We start from the raw sequence: 23,147 nt of genomic DNA, 5'->3' as shown, positions 1-23,147 counted from the left end.
AATTTGTTGGCCGGTCAATAGCATCACAAACCATACATTTTGATTTTTTTTTTCCAAATCAACTGATCAGAACCATTAATCACACTGACTACCAACAAACAAGGCATGCCCGTCTAGTAACAACGCGATGACGAGTACGATACAACTATAAACCTATTTTCTTTTGAGAAATGGTAAGGAGGCTTTTTCAAAAATGAGATTCTCTGTACTCTCTTTCACCTCATGTTTTGAACACAATACTTTATTATGTTAACACGAAAATTAACATTAAACAGTAAAACGACCTAAAGTCTATAAAGAGTTTTCTAAATTCGCAACTTGCTACGAAAATAAACACCCACCAAAAACATCAAAACCCAAAAAAAGTAAATAAAGAAAATAGTAAAAGCAGCGTAGCAGTAGTAGTACTTTGCTGGTTATAGTGACGACGGCCGTACATATATAACCCTCAACGACCAAATCATTTTATCGTACATATATAATCGCGTTCTCGTACCCAACGGCACGCCTCCTCTCCGCAGTCCGCACACATGCGGCCGCATACTCGCCGATAAATCGCTGGGAATCTCGTCGATCGAATTGGACGCGGATTGGTCCGGGAGTCTTCCTAGGGTTCCGGCGAGCCGTTGAGATTCTCTCTCTGCGTGTGTTGTGCGTGGGGCTTAATGGCGTCGGAGGATGTGAAGAGGACGAGTGATTCCGCGGTGTCGACGATTGTGAACCTGGCCGAGGAGGCGAAGCTCGCAAGCGAAGGAGTGAAGGCGCCGACCGGCCATGTCTTGCTTAGCATCGCCAAGTCCCTCGTCGCCGGAGGAGTTGCCGGTGGAGTGTGAGTTCGTAGCGAATACTGATTTTTTTCTATTTAATAAGTAGAAATTATAAAGTTTTTATTTTTTGTGGGTGTATACGATTGCTTTGCTTTACTCCTTTTACTTTGGTTTGTTTTTGCGCTGAATTTGCTGTAGGTTTTTTTTTTTTCCAAAAACTTGTGGCATGAAATTGGACTTAATGCTTGGTTGCCCGGAAATGGAAAACCTTTTTTAAATTTCATGGATTGTGGTCTTCCATGGAAGAGCAGTATTTAACAATGATGTAGTTGAATCTCAATGTTTGTTGGAAGTATATTGTAAGGAGTCGTATATGTCTTTATGTATTTCAGAACGAAAATACTTGTAGGAAATGGATGGAACACTTGAGGAGGAAATGGGATCTTGCTGTGTGAAGATTGTATGTTTTATGATCTCTATGCTGTTTGCTTAACAGGAAGCACCCACTCCTTGTTGTCGGAGTTGCTATTTCTTTCTTGAATGGGTTTTAGATAATTGAGTGTTAAGAGAAAATAGTTTTGTGTTATGCATGAATGTAGTTGTCAATAGGCATTGTTGTTGTTGTATTACATGCAACAAGAGTGATGTGGGTGAACTTCAAACCTTACGCTTCTCTATCTGGTATTGACTACCCGGTGCAGGTCACGAACTGCAGTTGCTCCATTGGAAAGATTAAAAATTTTGCTGCAGGTACTTCTCTTATTTGCACATACGGGAAATTTGGTGATGTACCATTTGATCCTTATTCAATACTCTGTTTATGAAACCTTTATCACTGTAATTGAATGCACGTTAATCAATACTCTCTTTTTTTGGGGGTATTGGGGTGGGTGGGGTTGACGAGGACCTAAGCATTTTATGTTAAGTCAAACTAAATTGGATTTGCATCTTCCATAAATGCAGGTTCAAAACCCTCATAGTATTAAATACAATGGGACGATTCAGGGCTTGAAGTACATATGGAGGACTGAGGGTTTCAGAGGCTTGTTTAAAGGCAATGGAACTAATTGTGCTCGCATAGTCCCAAATTCAGCAGTCAAGTTCTTTAGCTACGAGGAAGCATCAAAGTATGCTTCTCCATGTCCCAATTTCTCCCCCCACCCCCACAATTTTTTAATATGTGTACTGATTTGTATTGGCAGCTATATTTCCTGTCAGCTGCTTTCTGATAACATTTTCACGTTTATGTACTTTGTCCAAACAGGGGTATTTTATGGTTCTACCGACAGCAAACTGGAAATGGTATGACCACCTCGTGCCTATTTCTTATGCAAAGTCAATTACCATGAAATTATTGGCGGCTTCATTTGGAATGAATCAATTCAAAGTAATTTTCACAGTTTCTAGGCAACTATGCCAGTCTTATCCTCATTGTGTAGCTTTTCAATGATAACTTGAAGGTTCTTTACTTTCAGTCTTGATAGGGGGTAGGAAGTTCATTTTATGGTTTGTGTGCTTTTAGACTATTTGGGTTATGGTATCTAATGTTAAATAGTAGTACTTTGGGAGGCAGTGTCTTATTTGTATTGATTGATGCTTGGATTATTAAACGATTCAAACCATCCCCTTTTGTGTTTTGTAGTTTTCCACCTAGAGATGCATGTAAATTAAATTTTTTGATTTCCTGGGCTGAATTCATTCAGTCTGTGTTTGTTGTCTGAGATCTGATTGCCAATGAGTTTCTTTGGTTAACTTTGAATCAGTTGTGTGCTCTCTGTGGCCAAGTTCTTCCCTCATGTAAAATGTATGTCTTATAGATCCAATTTTGGGAAAAAATTATGAAAATTGTGGCTTTAATGGATTTCTAGAGTGATATTTGTTGTTCATCTCTTGCAGAAGATGCTCAACTCACACCTGTATTACGGCTTGGAGCTGGTGCATGTGCTGGAATTATTGCCATGTCAGCAACTTACCCAATGGACATGGTACGAGGTCGTTTGACTGTCCAGGTATAATTTAGAGATTTCTTCCTGCGATCGAAGCAATTAGTATTACATGTTCACTTTGATGGCTTAAATTTGTTTGAACTTTATTTCTTCAGACAGACATGTCTCCTCGGCAATATAGGGGAATATATCATGCTCTCACAACCGTCTTTAGGGAAGAAGGACCCCGGGCTCTGTACCGAGGCTGGCTGCCTTCTGTCATAGGAGTTGTAAGTGAAGTGTTTGTTTATTTCTGTATTCTCTATGGTGCTAAAATAAATAGAATCCTCTATCAAATCGTTGGTTCATTCATTAACATTTCCATTGTCGTAATCTGCACTTTGATGAGTGTAGATGATGAGTTATAGTTCTGATGGGATATTTTTTTAGGGTAATATTGTGCGAGGAAAGGTTTTAGGGGTGTGATGTCCACACACCCCATTTTACTTCTCAACACCTTTTTAATTTTCGGCCGTCGGATCGGATGAATTGAAGAAGGTCAACGGACAGAAATTAACAAGGGGTGTGTGAGAAGTAAAATGGGGTGTGTAGATAGCACACCCCAAGGTTTTATTCGCATTTCTGTATGAGATGTCTAAAATGTTTTCTAATCTGTTTACAGGTACCTTACGTTGGTCTAAATTTTGCTGTTTATGAATCTCTGAAAGACTGGTTGATCAAAAGTAGACCTTTTGGACTAGTCCAGGACTCTGAGTTGAGTGTACCTACGAGGCTTGCATGTGGGGCTGCTGCTGGGACTGTGGGCCAGACAGTTGCTTACCCTCTCGATGTCATCCGGAGAAGAATGCAGATGGTAGGCTGGAAGGATGCTGCTTCGGTTGTCGTTGGTGATGGAAAGAGAAGGGCATCCCTGGAATATACTGGTATGGTTGATGCATTCAGGAAAACAGTACGTCATGAGGGGTTTGGAGCACTGTACAAGGGTTTGGTCCCAAACTCTGTTAAGGTCAGTGTTTAAAGGCATATCCTGGAACCGAAATTAAAATCTTAGCGTATCTTTGCATACTCATCTTCTATCCAACCTTTACAATGCTTTTTTGTTCTTTTAGGTGGTACCTTCCATAGCAATTGCTTTTGTCACATATGAGGTAGTGAAGGATGTTCTTGGAGTTGAGATGAGGATATCTGACTAAAAGCATAGAGAACCGTGAGCCACATGTTTAACTTCTGTTCTAAATCCAAAAATGAGCGGGAATGGACTGCGTAGGAGAAGGTAAAGTGTCAGGATTTTTTAATAATTTATAGGAGGAAGTTTAGAAGCAGACGTATAGCCCAGGTTGATAGTCCTTCCCGTCCATCTTATACACATATCTGTCTTCATCCGAACGACTATAGCTTTTAGCTTTCCTGTTCATATGCTTTGGCATTGTGACAATAAGTATTATCTTTCAAGGAAATTATGCATTACAATGGATTGATTTCTACAGAATACGAGTAATTTTGCTCAGTTCTATTTATTGTCTATTTGCCTTCCGTATACTGCGGGCATTTTTGAGCGAATCAGTTGGCAAACTAAAAGTGACGCTGTACAACACGTGGATTCGCCAAAACAGCAGTTTTGCAAGGAATTTGCACTTTGAGATTTATTTTCTTCAAGTGTTTGGTACCGTTACCTCTTGAAGTTCGAATATTTTGTGCCAATCTTTGAATATTACATTTACAGATAACGTGATTGTATGTGTTGATGGATTCGAAAAATCTTATTTTTCGTCTAAACCAGTGACATTCGACGCAAACGAGGTTAACAAAGAACCATCTGCATTTTATACATGCCTGCATTCAATGGACGAGAACAAAAGCAAAATTTACAAGCAAACTCGTGCATATACGTTTCAAGCTCTACCTAAAATGCTTTATAAACACTAGCCTTCAAAAGAAACACAAAAAATGGAATCAATAAAAACAATTCATGATGCAAAGGGACTAAAAACTGTCATATTGCAATCAAAGGAAAATATATATATATATATATATATATATATATATATATATTTATCAAGGACGAGATGTCGAAGCCCTCGTCTGGCCTCTTGCAGGAGTTGTCTTCGAGAGAATTTCCTTGAGATGATCGTACCGGCTTTGGTGATACTCGATCCATATGCACAACTGTCTTATGGCTTCCCTCTTCTCCTCTCCTAATCCCAGCATTCCCTCTGTTTTCTCCTCCACCACCTTCTCCAAGTCCGCCGCTTTCTTCTCAAGTTGGCTCATGGCCTTGATCAGACTCCCCTTCTCCACTTCTTCCTTGCTTGCCTTTGCCCGCATCCTCTCGACCTGCTCTCCAAGCACCAATGCTTCTTCTTTCTTATCTCGCAGTTGTTCAATTAGGTCCCCCACCTCCCTCTTCAACGTCTCTCTTTCACTCCTTGTTTCTGCAACCCAATTCTTTGCAACGTGAAGCTCCTGCGATGTTTCCAGAATGCACGTCTCATACTCTGCACAGTCGTCCATAAATTTTTTTATCATGGATTCCATTCCGCTGAAATAACTGTTCACATTTTCTGCAACAAGTGTGATGTTTCTTTGATAGGCTTCGTTGTTTGCAGAGATTATATCAGACAATCTAGCAATCCTGTCTTCAAGTGCTCTCTGTTCTTCCAGGAATTTCAGTTCTGCCTTTCTGAAGCTCTCCTCTTTCTCAGTCAATACCTGCTCTGTAACCCGGAGCTTCTGGTTTGACAGGCGGAGCTTAACTTCAACATTACGGGAGTTTTCAACCAAAGAACTAAGCTCGTACCCTTTTTCTTCAAGATCTCGTTTCAGATATTCAGCCTCTTGCTCCAAATCAGCTATTGTCTCATCTTTGGATTCAATTTTCTTACTGAAATCTTCCGCCATTTGCTCGATTTTCCTTTCTGCAGCGTCTTGGTTGACCTTACTGTCCTGGATATGACTCTCCAGCTGCATATATTCATCTTTTAACTTGCCATATGTCTCCTCGTGTTCATTCAGCAGTCTCTGATGATCAGCAATCTTGCTCTCTAACTCAACCTTTTCATTTTCCAATTGCGTCAGGCTCTGTGAAAGTTCTTGTTTCTCCCTCTCAAACTGCAACTCCATCTGGTTCTTCTCAGCCTGCAATGAATCCAAATCCTGTTGTAGATTAGTAACCTGTGATACAAAGGCTGTTATTTGAGCAGAAGTGTCATTCACTGCACTGTCATGTTTCTCCTGGAGGGAAGAAAACTCGGCCTCTTTTTCTGTTAGTCTCCTCTCAAATTCAACAATTTGATCCCTTAGCTCAACAATTTCCACTCTCAATTGATCACTCTCGAGGCATTTTGTTCTTATCTCCTCTTCGAGTTCACTTTTGTGGTTGTGTATTGAGTCCACCTTTATCTCAATCTCTCTCTTTTCTGCCGTCAAACTCTCTTTCTCTTCCACAACCCTCTCATGATCCGTTATCTTGTTTGTTATTTCTTCTTTCAGATTCTGTATCTGTATCAAGAATTCAGAAACTTCTTGAGTTTTGTTCTCAAGCTGCACTTGCAATTCAGTTTTCCCGCTCTGCATTGACAACAATTCCTGCTGCAACACATTTACTTGTTCCGTTAATCCCTTGACCTGAGTCGATGCTTCATCACCTTTGGATACTATAAGTTCCTCCAACTCAACTTTCTGGGCACGCAAAGAATCTACCTCAGCTAGCAGATTATTGATCTGTGCGGACAAATCTGCTATTCTGGATGACGATTCATGATTGCTGTCCTCAAGTTTCTTCGTGAGATCGGAAAGTTCAGCTTCTCTGTCTTTCAAAGTCGATTCAAGTTCTGAAATTCGGGCTTGCAGTCCCGCATTTTCCTCTCCCAGTTGTTTTGCTACAGTTTCTTTGCTCTCGATCTCTACTTCCAAACCACTCTTCTCATGTCGCAAAGATTCCAGCTCCAGTGCTAGCCCTGTAACTTCTGAGTCAAATCCTTTTATTTTATCCAGTGTTTCAATCTCATGCAGATTGTGCATCTCAGACAGAGTTGAGTATTCCTTTTCCCTCTGACCCAGTTTCTCTTGTAGCTGACCATATTCATTACTGCTGTCCTCAAGTTTCTTCGTCAGAGCAGAAAGTTCAGCTTCTCTCTCATTTGATATTGATTCAAGTTCTGAAATTCGGGCTTGCAATCCCACATTCTCTTCTGCTAGTTGTTTCACTTGAGTTTCTTTCTTCTCAATCTCAACCTCTATATCTTCTTTCTGACCTCGCAAGGATTCCAGCTCCAGTTCCAGCCCTGCCACAGCAGCCTCTAAACCTGTAATTTGAGCCAACGTTTTACTCTTATGCAGCTCATGCATCTCAGCCAGAGTTGAGTGTTCCACTTCCATCTGACCCAGTTTCTCCTGTAGCTGACCATATTCATTACTGCTGTCCTCAAATTTCTTTGCCAGGGAAGAAAATTCGGCTTCTCTCTCATTTGATATTGATTCAAGTTGTGAAATTCGGGCTTGCAGTCCCGCATTCTCTTCTGCTAGTTGTTTCACTTGAGTTTCTTTGTTCTCAATCTCAACTTCGATATCTGTTTTCTGACCTCGCAAAGATTCCAGCTCCAGTTCCAGCCCTGCCACAGCAGCCTCTAATCCCGTAATTTGAGCAAATGTTTTACTCTTATGCAGCTCATGCATCTCAGACAGAGCTGAGTATTCCACTTCCCTCTGACCCAATTTCTCCTTCAGCTGAATAGATTCACTATTGATCTCCTCAAGTTTTTTGGTGAGAGCAGAAAGTTCAGCTTCTCTCTCATTTGATATTGATACAAGTTCTGAAGTTTGGGCTTGCAATCCCGCATTCTCTTCGGCTAGTTGTTTCACTTGAGTTTCTTTCTTCTCAATCTCAACTTCTATATCTTTTTTCTGATCTCGCAAAGATTCCAGCTCCAGTTCCAGCCCTGCCACAGCAGCCTCTAAACCTGTAATTTGAGCCAAAGTTTTACTCTTATGCAGCTCATGCATCTCAGACAGAGTTGAGTGTTCCACTTCCCTCTGACCCAGTTTTTCCTGTAGCCGACCATATTCATTACTGCTGTCCTCAAATTTCTTCGCCAGGGAAGAAAATTCGGCTTCTCTCTCATTTGATATTGATTCAAGTTGTGAAATTCGGGCTTGCAGTCCCACATTCTCTTCTGCTAGTTGTTTTACTTGAGTTTCTTTGTTCTCAATCTCAACATCTATATCTTCTTTCTGACCTCGCAAAGATCTCAGCTCCAGTTCCAGCCCTGCCACAGCAGCCTCTAATCCCAGGATTTGAGCCGATGTTTTACTCTCATGCAGCTCATGCTTCTCAGACAGAGCTGAGTATTCCTTTTCCTTCTGATCCAATTGCTCCTTCAGCTGAATAGATTCACTATTGATCTCCTCAAGTTTTGTGGTGAGAGCAGAACGTTCAGCTTCTCTCTCATTTGATATTGATACAAGTTCTGAAGTTTGGGCTTGCAATCCCGCATTATCTTCGGCTAGTTGTTTCACTTGAGTTTCTTTCTTCTCAATCTCAACTTCTATATCTTTTTTCTGACCTCTCAAAGATTCCAGCTCCAGTTCCAGCCCTGCCACAGCAGCCTCTAAACCTGTAATTTGAGCCAAAGTTTTACTCTTATGCAGCTCATGCATCTCAGACAGAGTTGAGTGTTCCACTTCCCTCTGACCCAGTTTTTCCTGCAGCCGACCATATTCATTACTGCTGTCCTCAAATTTCTTCGCCAGGGAAGAAAATTCGGCTTCTCTCTCATTTGATATTGATTCAAGTTGTGAAATTCGGGCTTGCAGTCCCACATTCTCTTCTGCTAGTTGTTTTACTTGAGTTTCTTTGTTCTCAATCTCAACATCTATATCTTCTTTCTGACCTCGCAAAGATCTCAGCTCCAGTTCCAGCCCTGCCACAGCAGCCTCTAATCCCAGGATTTGAGCCGATGTTTTACTCTCATGCAGCTCATGCTTCTCAGACAGAGCTGAGTATTCCTTTTCCTTCTGATCCAATTGCTCCTTCAGCTGAATAGATTCACTATTGATCTCCTCAAGTTTTGTGGTGAGAGCAGAACGTTCAGCTTCTCTCTCATTTGATATTGATACAAGTTCTGAAGTTTGGGCTTGCAATCCCGCATTATCTTCGGCTAGTTGTTTCACTTGAGTTTCTTTCTTCTCAATCTCAACTTCTATATCTTTTTTCTGACCTCTCAAAGATTCCAGCTCCAGTTCCAGCCCTGCCACAGCAGCCTCTAAACCTGTAATTTGAGCCAAAGTTTTACTCTTATGCAGCTCATGCATCTCAGACAGAGTTGAGTGTTCCACTTCCCTCTGACCCAGTTTTTCCTGCAGCCGACCATATTCATTACTGCTGTCCTCAAATTTCTTCGCCAGGGAAGAAAATTCGGCTTCTCTCTCATTTGATATTGATTCAAGTTGTGAAATTCGGGCTTGCAGTCCCACATTCTCTTCTGCTAGTTGTTTCACTTGAGTTTCTTTGTTCTCAATCTCAACATCTATATCTTCTTTCTGACCTCGCAAAGATCTCAGCTCCAGTTCCAGCCCTGCCACAGCAGCCTCTAATCCCAGGATTTGAGCCGATGTTTTACTCTCATGCAGCTCATGCTTCTCAGACAGAGCTGAGTATTCCCTTTCCTTCTGATCCAATTGCTCCTTCAGCTGAATAGATTCACTATTGATCTCCTCAAGTTTTTTGGTGAGAGCAGAAAGTTCAGCTTCTCTCTCATTTGATATTGATACAAGTTCTGAAGTTTGGGCTTGCAATCCCGCATTCTCTTCTGCTAGTTGTTTCACTTGAGTTTCTTTCTTCTCAATCTCAACTTCTATATCTTTTTTCTGACCTCTCAAAGATTCCAGCTCCAGTTCCAGCCCTGCCACAGCAGCCTCTAAACCTGTAATTTGAGCCAAAGTTTTACTTTTATGCAGCTCATGCATCTCAGACAGAGTTGAGTGTTCCACTTCCCTCTGACCCAGTTTTTCCTGCAGCCGACCATATTCATTACTGCTGTCCTCAAATTTCTTCTCCAGGGAAGAAAATTCGGCTTCTCTCTCATTTGATATTGATTCAAGTTGTGAAATTCGGGCTTGCAGTCCCACATTCTCTTCTGCTAGTTGTTTGACTTGAGTTTCTTTGTTCTCAATCTCAACATCTATATCTTCTTTCTGACCTCGCAAAGATCTTAGCTCCAGTTCCAGCCCTGCCACAGCAGCCTCTAATCCCAGGATTTGAGCCGATGTTTTACTCTCATGCAGCTCATGCTTCTCAGACAGAGCTGAGTATTCCTTTTCCTTCTGATCCAATTGCTCCTTCTGCTGAATAGATTCACCATTGATCTCCCCAAGTTTTTTGGTGAGAGCAGAAAGTTCAGCTTCTCTCTCATTTGATATTGATTCAAGTTCTGAAGTTTGGGCTTGCAATCCCGCATTCTCTTCGGCTAGTTGTTTCACTTGAGTTTCTTTCTTCTCAATCTCAACTTCTATATCTTTTTTCTGATCTCGCAAAGATTCCAGCTCCAGTTCCAGCCCTGCCACAGCAGCCTCTAAACCTGTAATTTGAGCCAATGTTTTACTCTTATGCAGCTCATGCATCTCAGACAGAGTTGAGTGTTCCACTTCCCTCTGACCCAGTTTCTCCTGTAGCTGACCATATTCATTACTGCTGTCCTCAAATTTCTTTGCCAGGGAAGAAAATTCGGCTTCTCTCTCATTTGATATTGATTCAAGTTGTGAAATTCGGGCTTGCAGTCCCGCGTTCTCTTCTGCTAGTTGTTTCACTTGAGTTTCTTTGTTCTCAATCTCAACTTCTATATCTGTTTTCTGACCTCGCAAAGATTCCAGCTCCAGTTCCAGCCCTGCCACAGCAGCCTCTAATCCCGTAATTTGAGCCAATGTTTTACTCTTATGCAGCTCATGCATCTCAGACAGAGCTGAGCATTCCACTTCCCTCTGACCCAATTTCTCCTTCAGCTGAATAGATTCACTTTTGTAATCTTCAAGGTTTTTCGTGAGAGCAGAAAGTTCTGCTGCTTTCTCATTTGATATTGACTCAACTTCTGAAATTTGGACTTGCAGTCCTGCACTCACCTCTCCCAGTTGTTTTACTTCAGCTTCTGTGCTCTCAATCTTCACTTCCATATCTCTTTTCTGAGCTCGCAAAGATTCCAGCTCCAGTTCCAGCCCTGTCACAGCAGCCTGTAATTCCATAATTTGAGCCAAAGTTTCCTTCTCATGCAGCTCATGCATCTCAGACAGAGCCAAATATTCCACTTCCCTCTGACCCAATTTCTCCCGTAGCTGACTAGATTCAGTTGTTTCTTCCTCCTTGGCTTTCAGATTGTGGCTTAAATCTGATACCTGCTCTTCTGCAGATTGCAGCTTCTGCTTTATATGGATGACTTCCCCTCGAACAGATTCTAGTTCTTGCTCAAGGGTTACTTTTTCATCTTTCAGCCGATCAATCACGGTTCTTAATTCCGCTGTAATAGTCTCTCCATCTTCAATCGTTCTCAGAGCAGTCTCTTTCTCCTTAATCAAGTTATCTTTCTCTCCTTCCACATCTTCCACTTTTTGAATCAATTCAGCTTCTATCTTTCCACCAGCTTCCAGTTTTTGTTTTAGCTCACCATTCTCAGCCAAAAGTAGTGATTTTTCAGCATCTAACCTTTCAGCTGCAGTCTTCAAGTCAATAAAAACACTCTCCTTTTCTTCTATCTTGGTCAAAGCCGCCGCACAATCTGAGCTTAAAGCTTCCTTCTCTTCACTTGTAGCGGTCAATCTCCTCTTCAGGTCAGCAACTTCTTGATGTGCCAATTCAAGTTCCTGCTTGATCCCATCAGTTATTTTCTGAAAGTCACTTTCCATCACTCCATTTTTACGGCTTTTTTCATTTGAAGAATGATCGGAATCTGAGTCTGAACTTGATGAAGAGCTGTTGTCCTTTTCTTGTTTGCTCCAAACTTTTTCCTTCAGCGCTCCAGTTAGTTGATCATATTGTGCATACAGTGATTGGTAATCCTTGTGGAAATCCTGAATTAGCTCAGCGAGAGGTTCCACTTTGGAGTTCTCTACTGGGATGTCATCTTTTTTAAGCTCTTCATTTTTTAGAAGCTTCAATATTTTATTCACCTTCTCCTCAATACCTGCAGTAAAAATAGAAAACTTCTTTAAATTTCCATTTCATCGATCCACCGAAATTTGTAATCATAGTGAAGTTTATCCCAGTTGCATTGTATAGTGCTGCAATGCCATCTCAAAGCCTAATGCAGAATTTTACAGGAAAATTTACCTATTTTAGTTCCTTTCAGCTCTTCATGCTTCTGTGAATTGATGTGACTTCCAAATAAGGACTTAATTTCCCTCATGCGGTGCTTTGGCATCGCTTCAATTTCTATGCTTCCCCAGTAGATGTGAGTTATGAAGAGGTTGTATCCATCTCCAGCTCAAAGCCTGAAACACAAAAATTCTCCCCTTTTAAATCATTGTAGAAGCATAAGGTGTAAGTAGATAATGTCAAGTGCTAAAAGCATTCAGAAGAGGGTTACATCGACAATTTACCTTTAACACTATTGGTCATTAACTTTGTTTATTCATGTCAATGTCATGAGGTTTGTACAGTATGTTTACCCAGGTATGGACTTCTTACTCATTTTTTATCCTCACTCCACTTTGATAAAACTATCATAAGAAAAGCAATAGATTATACATTCTAGTTTAGTTGTTCAGTTCACAGGAGAAAGACTTGGGTGAAACAGGATTCACAACAACCCGTTCTTTGGAAGTCTCTCTCCGTTGTCTCATCTTTAAGGTGCAATAAATAATAGACCAATGTAACTGTCCATGAATCAATACACGGAAACTAGCATGGTCCTTGCCATAGCTACTTTAGGAAGCATGTACAAAGCTAAACCAAGAGCTCTACCTACTACAGATTTCTAACCAACCAACCGAATCTGAATCCATTTTAGACTGATTTTCAATCCTCCGTAGTTTTTTTATACAAAGATATATTTACACTACGGGGGTGGAGCAATAAATTGGTTGCGAACACGCCATTCCCGAGATTCGAACCTAAAACCTTTCACTTACAAGTAAAGAGGAATATTACTAAACTGTAGTATTAAGTAGCCAATCCTCCATAGCATCACAAAAAACTAATTTTTTTTCTTTCTAAACAGTGTTTCCCAGAATCTACCCATCACCCTATCCACCGTTGCCACTAACTAGTCTGGTGGCTAAAAAACAAAAAAAAAAAATGTAGTTGCATCATTCTATTCTTTTCCTTTGTAAAATTTTCATTTTCAAACAAATGGTAGGTATAACCGTACAAGCCACATGCATCCGCCACCTTTTTTTTTTTTTTTGGTCAAACATGCATCCGAACACCTTCCTATCTTCTAAATTTGAGTAAATCTCGGAAGATTGTCTTTCAAGACCACACAATAGTTCACCTAATTAATACATTTAGGTATTACAGTAAATTTTTAACTACTCCTTAAATTTGTTTCAATTTGAAACCCCCAATTATTTTTGCTTACACCAACATGGAATTCTTTTTTTTTTATTATTCGAGCAACATTTTAAGTAATAATTCTAATATTCAAACCACGTAAGAAAAACTGTTCCAACTTGAGTGAAGAGGGCGAGTGCAATAATCTCTAAAGAATTAGAAACTAAAAAAACAAAAATAAAAAACATGGCTACTTTAGAAAAATTTTGAGTGAATCCAAATTAGTAAAAGTCCAAATTTTGATGCCACGTCAGCTTTTTAGAAAAGCGGAATCCCCTACAAAGCCGATTTGGGATCCAGTATAGACAGCCAACATGCATACCTTGAAAAAAAATGAGCTGTTCGCCGTGTGTACACAAAAATAAAATTCGAAAAATGAGCTGTTTCTTTTTGTTTATTTCCTTCCATTTAACTAAATGCCAGGTAATTGTCAACAAATGCTCGAATATTAAAAAGTAGCCAAAACCATATCATTACTTTCTGTATTCCGTATCTGCCCTTTTAAAAATTACTAAATTACGTAATTGCCACTTTAAACCTGTAACTCCGGCTGACAGTCAAATATAGGAAGAAAAGATATTTACCTTAATACTCTTTTGCTTCCTCTTCAAGTCGTCTTGACGAAGCTTCGTCGGGAATTGCTGACCTCAAAATCTTAGCAACCACCCCGCTGTAAGAAAATAATCAAATAAATAAATCACAACAGTTATGAACAAAGCGAGTGAAAATTTTAGGCAAACAGAAGAAAATTAATTAATTAATTTTTAAATCAAATTTCAATTCCAGAACTCGGCTGATCCGATTTCAGATTGTCGTTAACAAAAATCGAGAGATATAAATCGAGCAACTGAAGAATTTACAGAATGAAGAGAAAGCGAAATCGAGCATGCAAAGCTATGGCGGAGAAGAAGAAGTTTGATCCGACTCCGATCAAGAAGTTCAAGAAAACCAGTGACGAAAATTCTACTGAAAAAAAAAAACAGAGACTTCAATTCCGAGAAGAAAACAGAGTCGATGATCACCTGAAGCCGAAAGGTCAGAGCCGATTCTCGACCGGTGATCGAGCAGAGAGAAGCTTCCAGCCTTCCAGTCCTCCGATTGACGAGAGAGAGGGGGGGAGGAGAGAGAGAGAGAGGCTTATGAAAAATGAAAAATCGAAAAAATAAAATGAAAGGGAAAAAGAGATTTTGTTTTTATTAGAGGCGCTCAAAGTGACAGTACGCCATTTGTCGCTTCAAATATCCGAAGGTGCGGAATCTTGGAGCTTCTGGTGCGTAATTGCCCTTGTCTTTGAAGCTATATTACACTAGTGCCATTCTTCCTGGCGTTGATGCGAATGACTAGCTCGGAAAAGAATCACAGTTACCCGCAGCGTTCCGTCTAATAAAATTATGTCATGTCAGAAAATGATATAAATATGCATTATTAAAGAGTTGTGATATCACACGTTTTTTTTTATGCGCTATCCACACATTTTATTTTACTTCTCACACACTCTTGATAATTTATGTCTGTTGATCTTCTTCAATTCATTCGATCCGACGGCCGAAAATTCAAAAGGTGTGTGAGAAGTAAAATGGGGTGTGTGGATATCACATCATTTTTTTTTGGCTTCTCGCACATTTTTTTTAATTTTTTATCGTCGAATTTAATGAATTTAAGAAAATAAAATGATAAAAATTAATAAGAAGTGTGTAAGAAGTAAAATGAGATGTATGAATAGCACATCTCTTATTAAAATGAAACATCACATGATGATAAAGTCATTACGTATAGGTCATTTTTTAGTAAATTGTAGTAATGGTTCATCAACTTTAACCAAATTGAAGCAAGGGTCCCTCAACTAAAAATTCATTATCATTGGTCCATCAACTCATCAAAACATATAATAGTTATTTTCGTCAACTCCGTCAGAATTTTGTCAAAATGAGTTATATTGAAAATAAGGTTCTAAAAGACGTTAGGCGCTAATCGGGCTGCGAGCTAAGGCCTAGCACCTAGGTGGCTAGACGGGGCCTTGGCGGGCACCTAGGTGAACTAGGCAGATTTAAGTAAATCTATTATATTTCATGTAAATAAGTGTCTGTTTATAATTAAAAAATATATAATTTCATCGTAAACTACAAAATAATGATATATATTATGAAGTATTGAAACATAATGAAAACGTGAAAAACAAGCCTATAATATGTGTTTATTTAAGTATTCAACAAGTCCCTTACAATTAAAAAAATATAATTCAAAATAAAAATTATCTATTTTCTGTCTAAGTGAGTTACAACAAAGACTGATGCCTAGGCGGGCGCCCCAATAGGTTTAGACGTCCTTTCTTAATTTTCAAATGCCTAGGCATTAATTGGGACGGTGACCAACCACCTAGCGCCTAGACGAGGATTTTTAGAATAGTTATGATCATTGCTTCAATTGGGTTAACGCTTATGGACCATTTCTCCAGTTGGAATAAAGTTAATGGGTCATTAATACAATTTTTCTTATTTGATTTTCTATATTTGCCCCTTGATTCAACCTCACGTATATGACACGTTACTCATTTTGACGGAAGTTCTAACAAAGTTGACGAAAAAGATCATAGCTGCATATTTTAATGAGTTAAGGAATCAATAGTAATGAATTTTTAGTTAAATAACCACTACTCTAATTAAATTAAAATTGATGAACTATTACTATAATTTACTCGTTATTTTTTATTATCATGTATCCGTTACATGTAAGCTCGGCATTGAGACAGTTGCCAGCCAAGTTCTTATCCGAGTGCGGTCAAATTTTGGGGCGTCGAAGGTGATTGTGCCGTGAGCTTTGGTCGGAAATTATTGCATACTTGATGGCCCATGAGATCTCGCCACGTCAGTCATATTCCCGCGCAGGTTCGCTCGTTGTTGTTTTCGCTGTCCCACTCGCTTCCATGTGGGCTTTGGGAATTTCGTTGGCGGCAATAATTGCCGGATATGGAGGATGAAGTGGGCTTCCTCTGCTTTTGGGCAACGATCGAAACGGACTGTTAGGGATAAGCAACAATTTGTGAGGCGTGGTAGTGGTACTAAATGTGGTCTGTGTACAGTAGGGTTTGATGGTCCTGCATCACTTCTATTATGATTGGTAGGATTAATAGTAGTTCTATTGAACAAGACGGATCTCCATTTTGGGGAAAAAATAACAGACGTGATCGTAGTTATATTAGCTATAACATGAAATGGAGGATGAAGTGGGCTTGTTGTGCTTTTGGACCATGATCCAAACAGACAGTTTGAGATAGCAACAATTGATGGCAGGTTTGAATTTGCTATTTCCAACCTTATCCTCATCGGATTAAATGGGACGGATCTCGATTTTGTCAAGAGGTTATAATCATATTGGCTAGAGTACATGTATTTATTTTATGCATCGAGATCAAATCTCGCTTTTAAAAGTTTAGACTAGTTTAAAAATAGAAGATCATTTTTATATAAAAAACGATTAGATGGGTTGTTGGATAACTATTTCGTTTTTACTTTTCTAAAAAATACTTCAGTTAAAAAAATAAAAAATAAAAAAAGCTGGATACCAAAAAGTGAAAACTCAAGGCCAAATTGTGTGTGACGGAAAGGGCACAGGGCCACAGGGGAAAAGAGAAGGGAGAAGAAAAGATCCACCCCCAGTGGGTCCCACTACACCCACTTCAACAAATTAGAATTCTCCAAAAATGGAGAGAAATTTACGAAAATGTCCTTGCATTGAACAACCCATTAAAGCTGCATGTTAAGTTCAATTCTCATTCCACTTGAGCCCACGAGTTCGTAGTGACGAGTGCCACGATAATATACTAATTAGTACGTCACACGTGTCACGACAAATAAAGTCAACAAAAGTCGATACACACCCTTCTAGGAACATTTTGGTCATTTCACATTAGCGAGGACATTTGAGAGCCTGGGAATATGCCTTGACGTTGAATATGCTCACATCAACTACTACTGATTCCTAAGTGGGCGCAAAACATAAAAATGTGAATGGACAAAAAATAAAGTTTTAAAAAACTATTTTACTTTTTGAACATATTAACCCTCAGTACTAAGAACACATCTAATACTACTTATGATTTCTGAAAAACCTAAGCATGCCATAAAAGTTAAAAAGTGTATATATATATATATATATATATATATATATATATATATATATATATATATATATATATATATATACACCTGTAAACACTAAGAGTTGATAGATACATATACAACGAGCTGATACATACCAATGGCATAGCATACAATATCATCCATTAGCTCACTACTACAATATTAGCTTTAGGTGTCGGACGATCCTGGCGGTTAATAAGCCATTTTGACGGATAAAATATATCCAACACATAATTTATTTACTGTCGGATTAAAGTTACTTTCTGTCGGATATATCCGACATAAATTCCTGGCGGATTTAACCGCCATAAAATTATTATAACCCTCAGTATTTTTGAATTCTTTTCTTTTTTTAATATTTTTAACATATTCTAGCGGTTTTTAAGTTAATGGTGGCGGTTATAACTGACAGAAATTGACTATTTTATTATTTTAAAATGTTATATTGATTATAAATAAATAAACAAATAGTTTAAATATTTTTTTTTCACTCACGGTCCCATTACCTAATCTCTGAATGTTTTTTTTTTTTTGCGACTTTTTACACATGCTATCTCGGAGTATATACAAACATATTTGACGGTTGGATCGTTGAAACTAGTTTTATAGAATACATATCCTATCAAATTGATAGATTTAACAAACACTTAAGAGTTAATGTTATACTTCCATTAAGTATAAAAAATTATCCACTAGTGTAAATATTTTAAATTGAAGATCGAATTTGTTCAATGCATTCTTAAAGGGTCGAGGAGTATAGCTATAAAAAATCATCAAAATCGGAGCTAAAATAATCATTAAATTGTGATTTTTCGTTTATAACCGTTAAAAACTTTTGTTTTGTTACCTAATATCTGAATGTTTGTTTTTTGTGATTTTTTAGGTATGCGATCGTGGAGTATATTCAAACATATTTGACGGTTGGATTGTTGAAACTAGTTTCGTAGAATGCATATCCTATCAAATTGATAGATTTAACAAACACTTAAGAGTTAATGTTATACTTCCATTAAGTATAAATAGTGTAAATATTTTAAATTGAAGATCAAATTTGTTCAATACATTCTTATAGGGTTGAGGAGTGTAGCTGTAAAAAATCATCAAAATTGGCGCAAAAATAACCGTTAAATTATGATTTTTCGTTTATAACCGTCGAAAACTTTTGTTCTGTTACCTAATCTCTAAATGTTTGTTTTTTGTGATTTTTTAGGTATGTGATCTTGGAGTATATACAAACATATTTGACGGTTGGATCGTTGAAACTAGTTTCGTAGAATGCATATCCTATCAAATTGATAGATTTAACAAACACTAAGAGTTAATGTTATACTGTAAATATTTTAAATTGAAGATCGAATTTGTTCAATGCATTCTTATAGGGTCGAGGAGTGTAGCGAAAAAAATTGAGTGGTGTTCTATTATTTATATAATTGATTTATTTTAGTAACATAAGATTTCATTTTGTTGTTGTTGTATGGCAACAGTAGGGTGATTTCCAAACAGATTCCATAATAAATAAGGTTTTTTTATTTTATAAAGAACATGGCAAAATATAAAAAAAAACATTTACAAGATACACACAATTAGTAAATAACAGCAAAATGTTCAATTTTTTTGGGAATATTTTAATTGGATTATCCAAATTAACAATGAACATGACAAAAAAAAAGTTTACAAGATGTAGTTAATAGTTATCTATTAAACCAAATAATTATTTATTTTCGACAAAAAAAAACAATTATTTATTTAATTTTTAAAAACTTATTCTACTTAAATACATTTTATTTATTTATTTATTAAACCAAACAATTATTATTTTATTTTTTTAAATAGTAACAAAATTTTGGGGGGAATTTAAAAATTTGGGAGGGAATTTTGGGGGGAATATTGTCGGCATTTTTTGTTCTGTCGGTTTTAACCGACAGGAATGATAATTTTCCGTCGGTTTATATTTTAAAAAATGTTTCTGTCGATTTTAACCAACAGTAATGAAATTTTTTTTATACCCACATCCGGCCCCTTTTGGTTCATTTCTTTTTATACCCACACCCGCCGAATTTCTTAAATCCCTTTCACTGTGCTCCCAAAATCCCCCACCACAAATTACAAACCCTAGATCTCCCGATCCCTAGTCTGGTCGCAGACTAACACACGCTCGCCACTCCAATCCCTCTCGGAGATGTCACACTTCGGTCGATCCGGACCTCCGGACATCAGAGACACCTACTTATTCCTCGTCCTCAACATCACTTTTTGTAATTCCCCTTTTACCCTTCTCCTCCTTCTCCATCCCCTTGCTGAAAGCCCTAACTCTCTTTCTCTCTCTTTGTTTGGTTTGTGTTTACCAGGAACCACCGCGGATGACCTATTCCCGCTCTTCGACAAGTACGGCAAGGTCGTCGATGTCTTCATTCCCCGAGACTGGAGGATTGGCGATTCTCTTGGATTTGCTATTGTCCAATATAAGTATCAGGACGAGGCGCATAAGGCAGTGGAGAAGCTCGATGGTTCCTCTATCTCTCTCTCATAGGCCTCTTATGAGCTTAATTAGAAGATAGGGTTTTGTAATTAATTAATTGAATTTGATTTCAGGGAGAGTTGTTGATGGAAGAGAGATTATGGTTCAGTTTGCTTGATATTATGGGTATTGTGTATTTGGTATTTTCTCTCTTGATTTGAAGCTCTACCTCCATCACTTGCATTCTTTGCTTGATTTGAATTTTCAAATCTGTCGTTCCTCTTACCAATTCGAGTATTGTCCAAATTAAAGCTTCATTTTTTGATATCTTTATCTTTACTTTCATATCTGTAACACGTTCCTCTGACTTTATGGACTTGACATCCTTGGAATTTTTACCGTGGGCATCTGGAGCAACAGTAGAAAAGCCATCTTTCAGTGGTAAATCATATTCATCTCTGGCATGCACTATTTTAATTCTGGTATCATCTTTAGTTGCTGAAACATCTGGTTCACTAGCACCAAGTCTTCTTTTACTCTGAACATGATCAATGTGTTTTGTTTTTCTTTCATGTGCTTCCTTTGCACTTCGAACATATTTCCTTGCATGCGTGCATCTTTAACCTTTTGGACATGTTGTGGCTCCAATGAACGATTACCAGAATTTTGCTCGGAAGCTGTTTTGAACATGTCCTTGTACGGCCCCAATGCAGAGCGGATGTAAGTTGTTTGTTTGATATTATGGGTATTGTGTATTTGGTATTTTCTCTCTTGCTGTTGCTTCTTCTTCTTCTTCTTCCCCTTCTTGCTTCATTTCTTCTGATATTTTCTCTCTCTCTCGCTCTCTTCAAAATCCCACAACAGGTTTCCAAGATCGAGCTCCGGCGAGGTTCTGAATGGTGAATGCAGGGAATATGGAAAATGCTGAAATAATTTTTTTTTATTATTAACATATTTTCTGTCGGTTTTAGCCGACAAGAATGATTTTATTTTATTTTATAATAAATTCTCTATCGGTTTTATCCGACAGGAATTCATTTATTTATTTATTATAAATAAAAATCCTGTCGATTATAACCGACATGATTTCTGTCGGTTTTAGAGTATTTTCTATCGGAAAGTTCATTTCCTGACGCAGGCAATTCTGTCGCTTATTATATCCGTCATTGCATCCATTTTCTGTCGGATTTTGCTTAAAATCCGACAGTAATATATGTTTTTTGTCGGTTTTTGAACCGCCAGTTATAGATAATTTTGTAGTAGTGGTTGTAGCTAGTGGAAGCTGGATAATATAATCATGTCATTGCCAATAATCTCGAGGCAATGTCAAGTTGAGAATATAATTGTGTAATCATGTAATTATTGAGTAATATCTTAGTAATGACAAGCTGAGAGTACAAATGTAATACCCTCACCCCAATACACATGTAAGCTGATATACAATCACACACTAGCCGTAGCTAGTGTAAGCTGGAAATATAATTACACACTATCCATAGCTAGTGTAAGTTGGAAATATAATCAAGTCATTGCCGAGTAATCTCGAGGAAATGACAAGCTAGAAGGACATGGCCACTATGTGAACAAGCTAAAAATACTCATACACATGTAAGTTGTGTCCTACGTCCATGGATGTGGTACAATATTTTAATTATGTACGGGTGTATGCATGGCACAAGATAAGTAATAAGAAAGGAATAACAATCATGCAATCGTCATCGTCATAAATCATAAATCATAAACTATATATCATAAATCATAAGTCTGGCAATAAAATCTCCAAATATGTCTAACTAACTCATAATTATAAATCATAACTCTGAAGATATCGATGCAATCCTTAAAATATAACTAAAATCATATTTATCTAGGTATGCTTAGAAATTTAGATAAATGAAATTTTCTCAAATAAGTGTCCACTCACTGATCGTCAATGAAGTCCTCATCTATCTAGGCTTGTCCTATAGGGCCTCTAGAACTACTCGTACCTAAGTTATAAATGAACCCATTAGTAAAACTCTATTAACACAATTATTTTGAAAAACAATGTGCGAATTTGGAATAAGCGCATTGAAATACCCTAAGATGATTCCTTGGACCAATTCTTGAAAATAGTCAACAGTCAATGTTGACCTGTCAATAGTCAACATTAGTAAAGTCAACGGTCCGATCTGACTGACCCGACCAGACCCGACCGAACCAAGCCCAACCCGATCTGCCGATCACTCCGGAAGCTAGGTTTTTGGCCAGTTTTTTGCAAAATTTTCTATTCGCCATAACTTCCTCATTTCTCAACAAAAACTGATGATCCACATATTAAAATGAAGATCAAGAAGAGAGGAACAAGATTACACAAATTTCAAGGTCGAAAGATGACCAAAATTGCCCGGAAAAACTTGGTCTTTCTACAAAGCTCATCTCCTTTCTTGAACCAAGGAGTTTTTCCTCAAATCTCGCTAAACAACGAGTTGGATGGTGTTTGGGAAGTTGTGGGGTGTCGATGATAGTGGTTGGTGGTTGAAATTGTCGAGAAATTAACGATGGTGGTGGTGTTCGTGTTCTCGGGGGAGTGTGAGCCGAGATAGAGAGAGCAAGATTGTTATGGAAAAGGTTCGGTGGAAAAGATAACACTATGTTTGGATGAAGAAATTTAAGTTTACTAAGGAATTTTAAAATGACGGAAATTGAAATGATGAAATTTTATTTTCTAGAATTTGTGAATTTTCTTGTTTGGGTAACCTAAAAGAACAATGGAATTGAATACGGAATTTGTTATTTTTAAACTCTCAATTATAGAAATTGAGAAATGACACCTATTTACATGGAATTTAAACTCGGGAATTGGAGGTCCCAAATTCCAAGTTTTTTTCCACGCGGAAATTCTAACTTTCTATGTTTATGAATCCAAACAAGGGAACTGGTGCATGTCAATTTACAAATTCTTACTTTAATCCAAATTCTGAGTTTATTTTCCTTATCCAAACATAGTGTAAGGGAGAAGAAAAATTCCCCTCCCTCCGCGGGTCGCACTATACCCAATTCAACAAATTAGAATTCTCTGGAAATGGAGATAAAATTATGAATATGCCATTACATTTAATGACCTGTAAAAGCCTCATTTTAAGTTCAATTTTCGTTGAACTTGCGCCCACACGTTCATAGCAACAAGTAATACGATAATATACTAATTAATATGTTACATTTGTCACGAAAAATAAAGTCAACAAAAGTTGATACGCACCCTTCTTGGGTATTTTGGTAATTTTTCATTAGCGAGGTCAAAATAATATAAAAATTAGGAAT

The 23,147-nt window shown here is 38.0% G+C and overlaps 2 protein-coding genes across 2 annotated transcripts; one reads left to right on the top strand and one right to left on the bottom strand.

Annotated features, from left to right (window-relative positions):
* Positions 1-383: 383 nt before the first annotated feature.
* On the top strand, positions 384-4,202 carry LOC103424382 (mitochondrial adenine nucleotide transporter ADNT1-like). The gene is made up of 8 exons (XM_008362465.4): positions 384-829; positions 1,469-1,517; positions 1,731-1,894; positions 2,032-2,069; positions 2,664-2,776; positions 2,869-2,982; positions 3,375-3,719; positions 3,823-4,202. The coding sequence occupies exons 1-8, from the start codon at positions 666-668 to the stop codon at positions 3,904-3,906; spliced, it is 1,071 nt and encodes a 356-aa protein (XP_008360687.1). The 5' UTR covers positions 384-665; the 3' UTR covers positions 3,907-4,202.
* A 312-nt stretch (positions 4,203-4,514) lies between these two features.
* Positions 4,515-14,629, bottom strand: LOC103454672 (COP1-interactive protein 1). Its single transcript, XM_029103695.2, has 4 exons — positions 14,270-14,629; positions 13,832-13,917; positions 12,027-12,187; positions 4,515-11,880 (listed from the first exon to the last, which is right to left on the bottom strand). Exons 3-4 carry the CDS (start codon positions 12,115-12,117, stop codon positions 4,769-4,771), a joined length of 7,203 nt encoding a protein of 2,400 aa, XP_028959528.2. The 5' UTR covers positions 12,118-12,187; positions 13,832-13,917; positions 14,270-14,629; the 3' UTR covers positions 4,515-4,768.
* Positions 14,630-23,147: the final 8,518 nt, after the last annotated feature.

Source organism: Malus domestica, chromosome 06 (genome assembly GCF_042453785.1).
Source record: "Malus domestica chromosome 06, GDT2T_hap1".
Taxonomy (NCBI): Eukaryota; Viridiplantae; Streptophyta; class Magnoliopsida; order Rosales; family Rosaceae; genus Malus; species Malus domestica.
The sequence above is the reverse complement of the archived record's forward strand: the minus strand, read 5'-3'. Positions and strand labels throughout refer to the sequence as shown.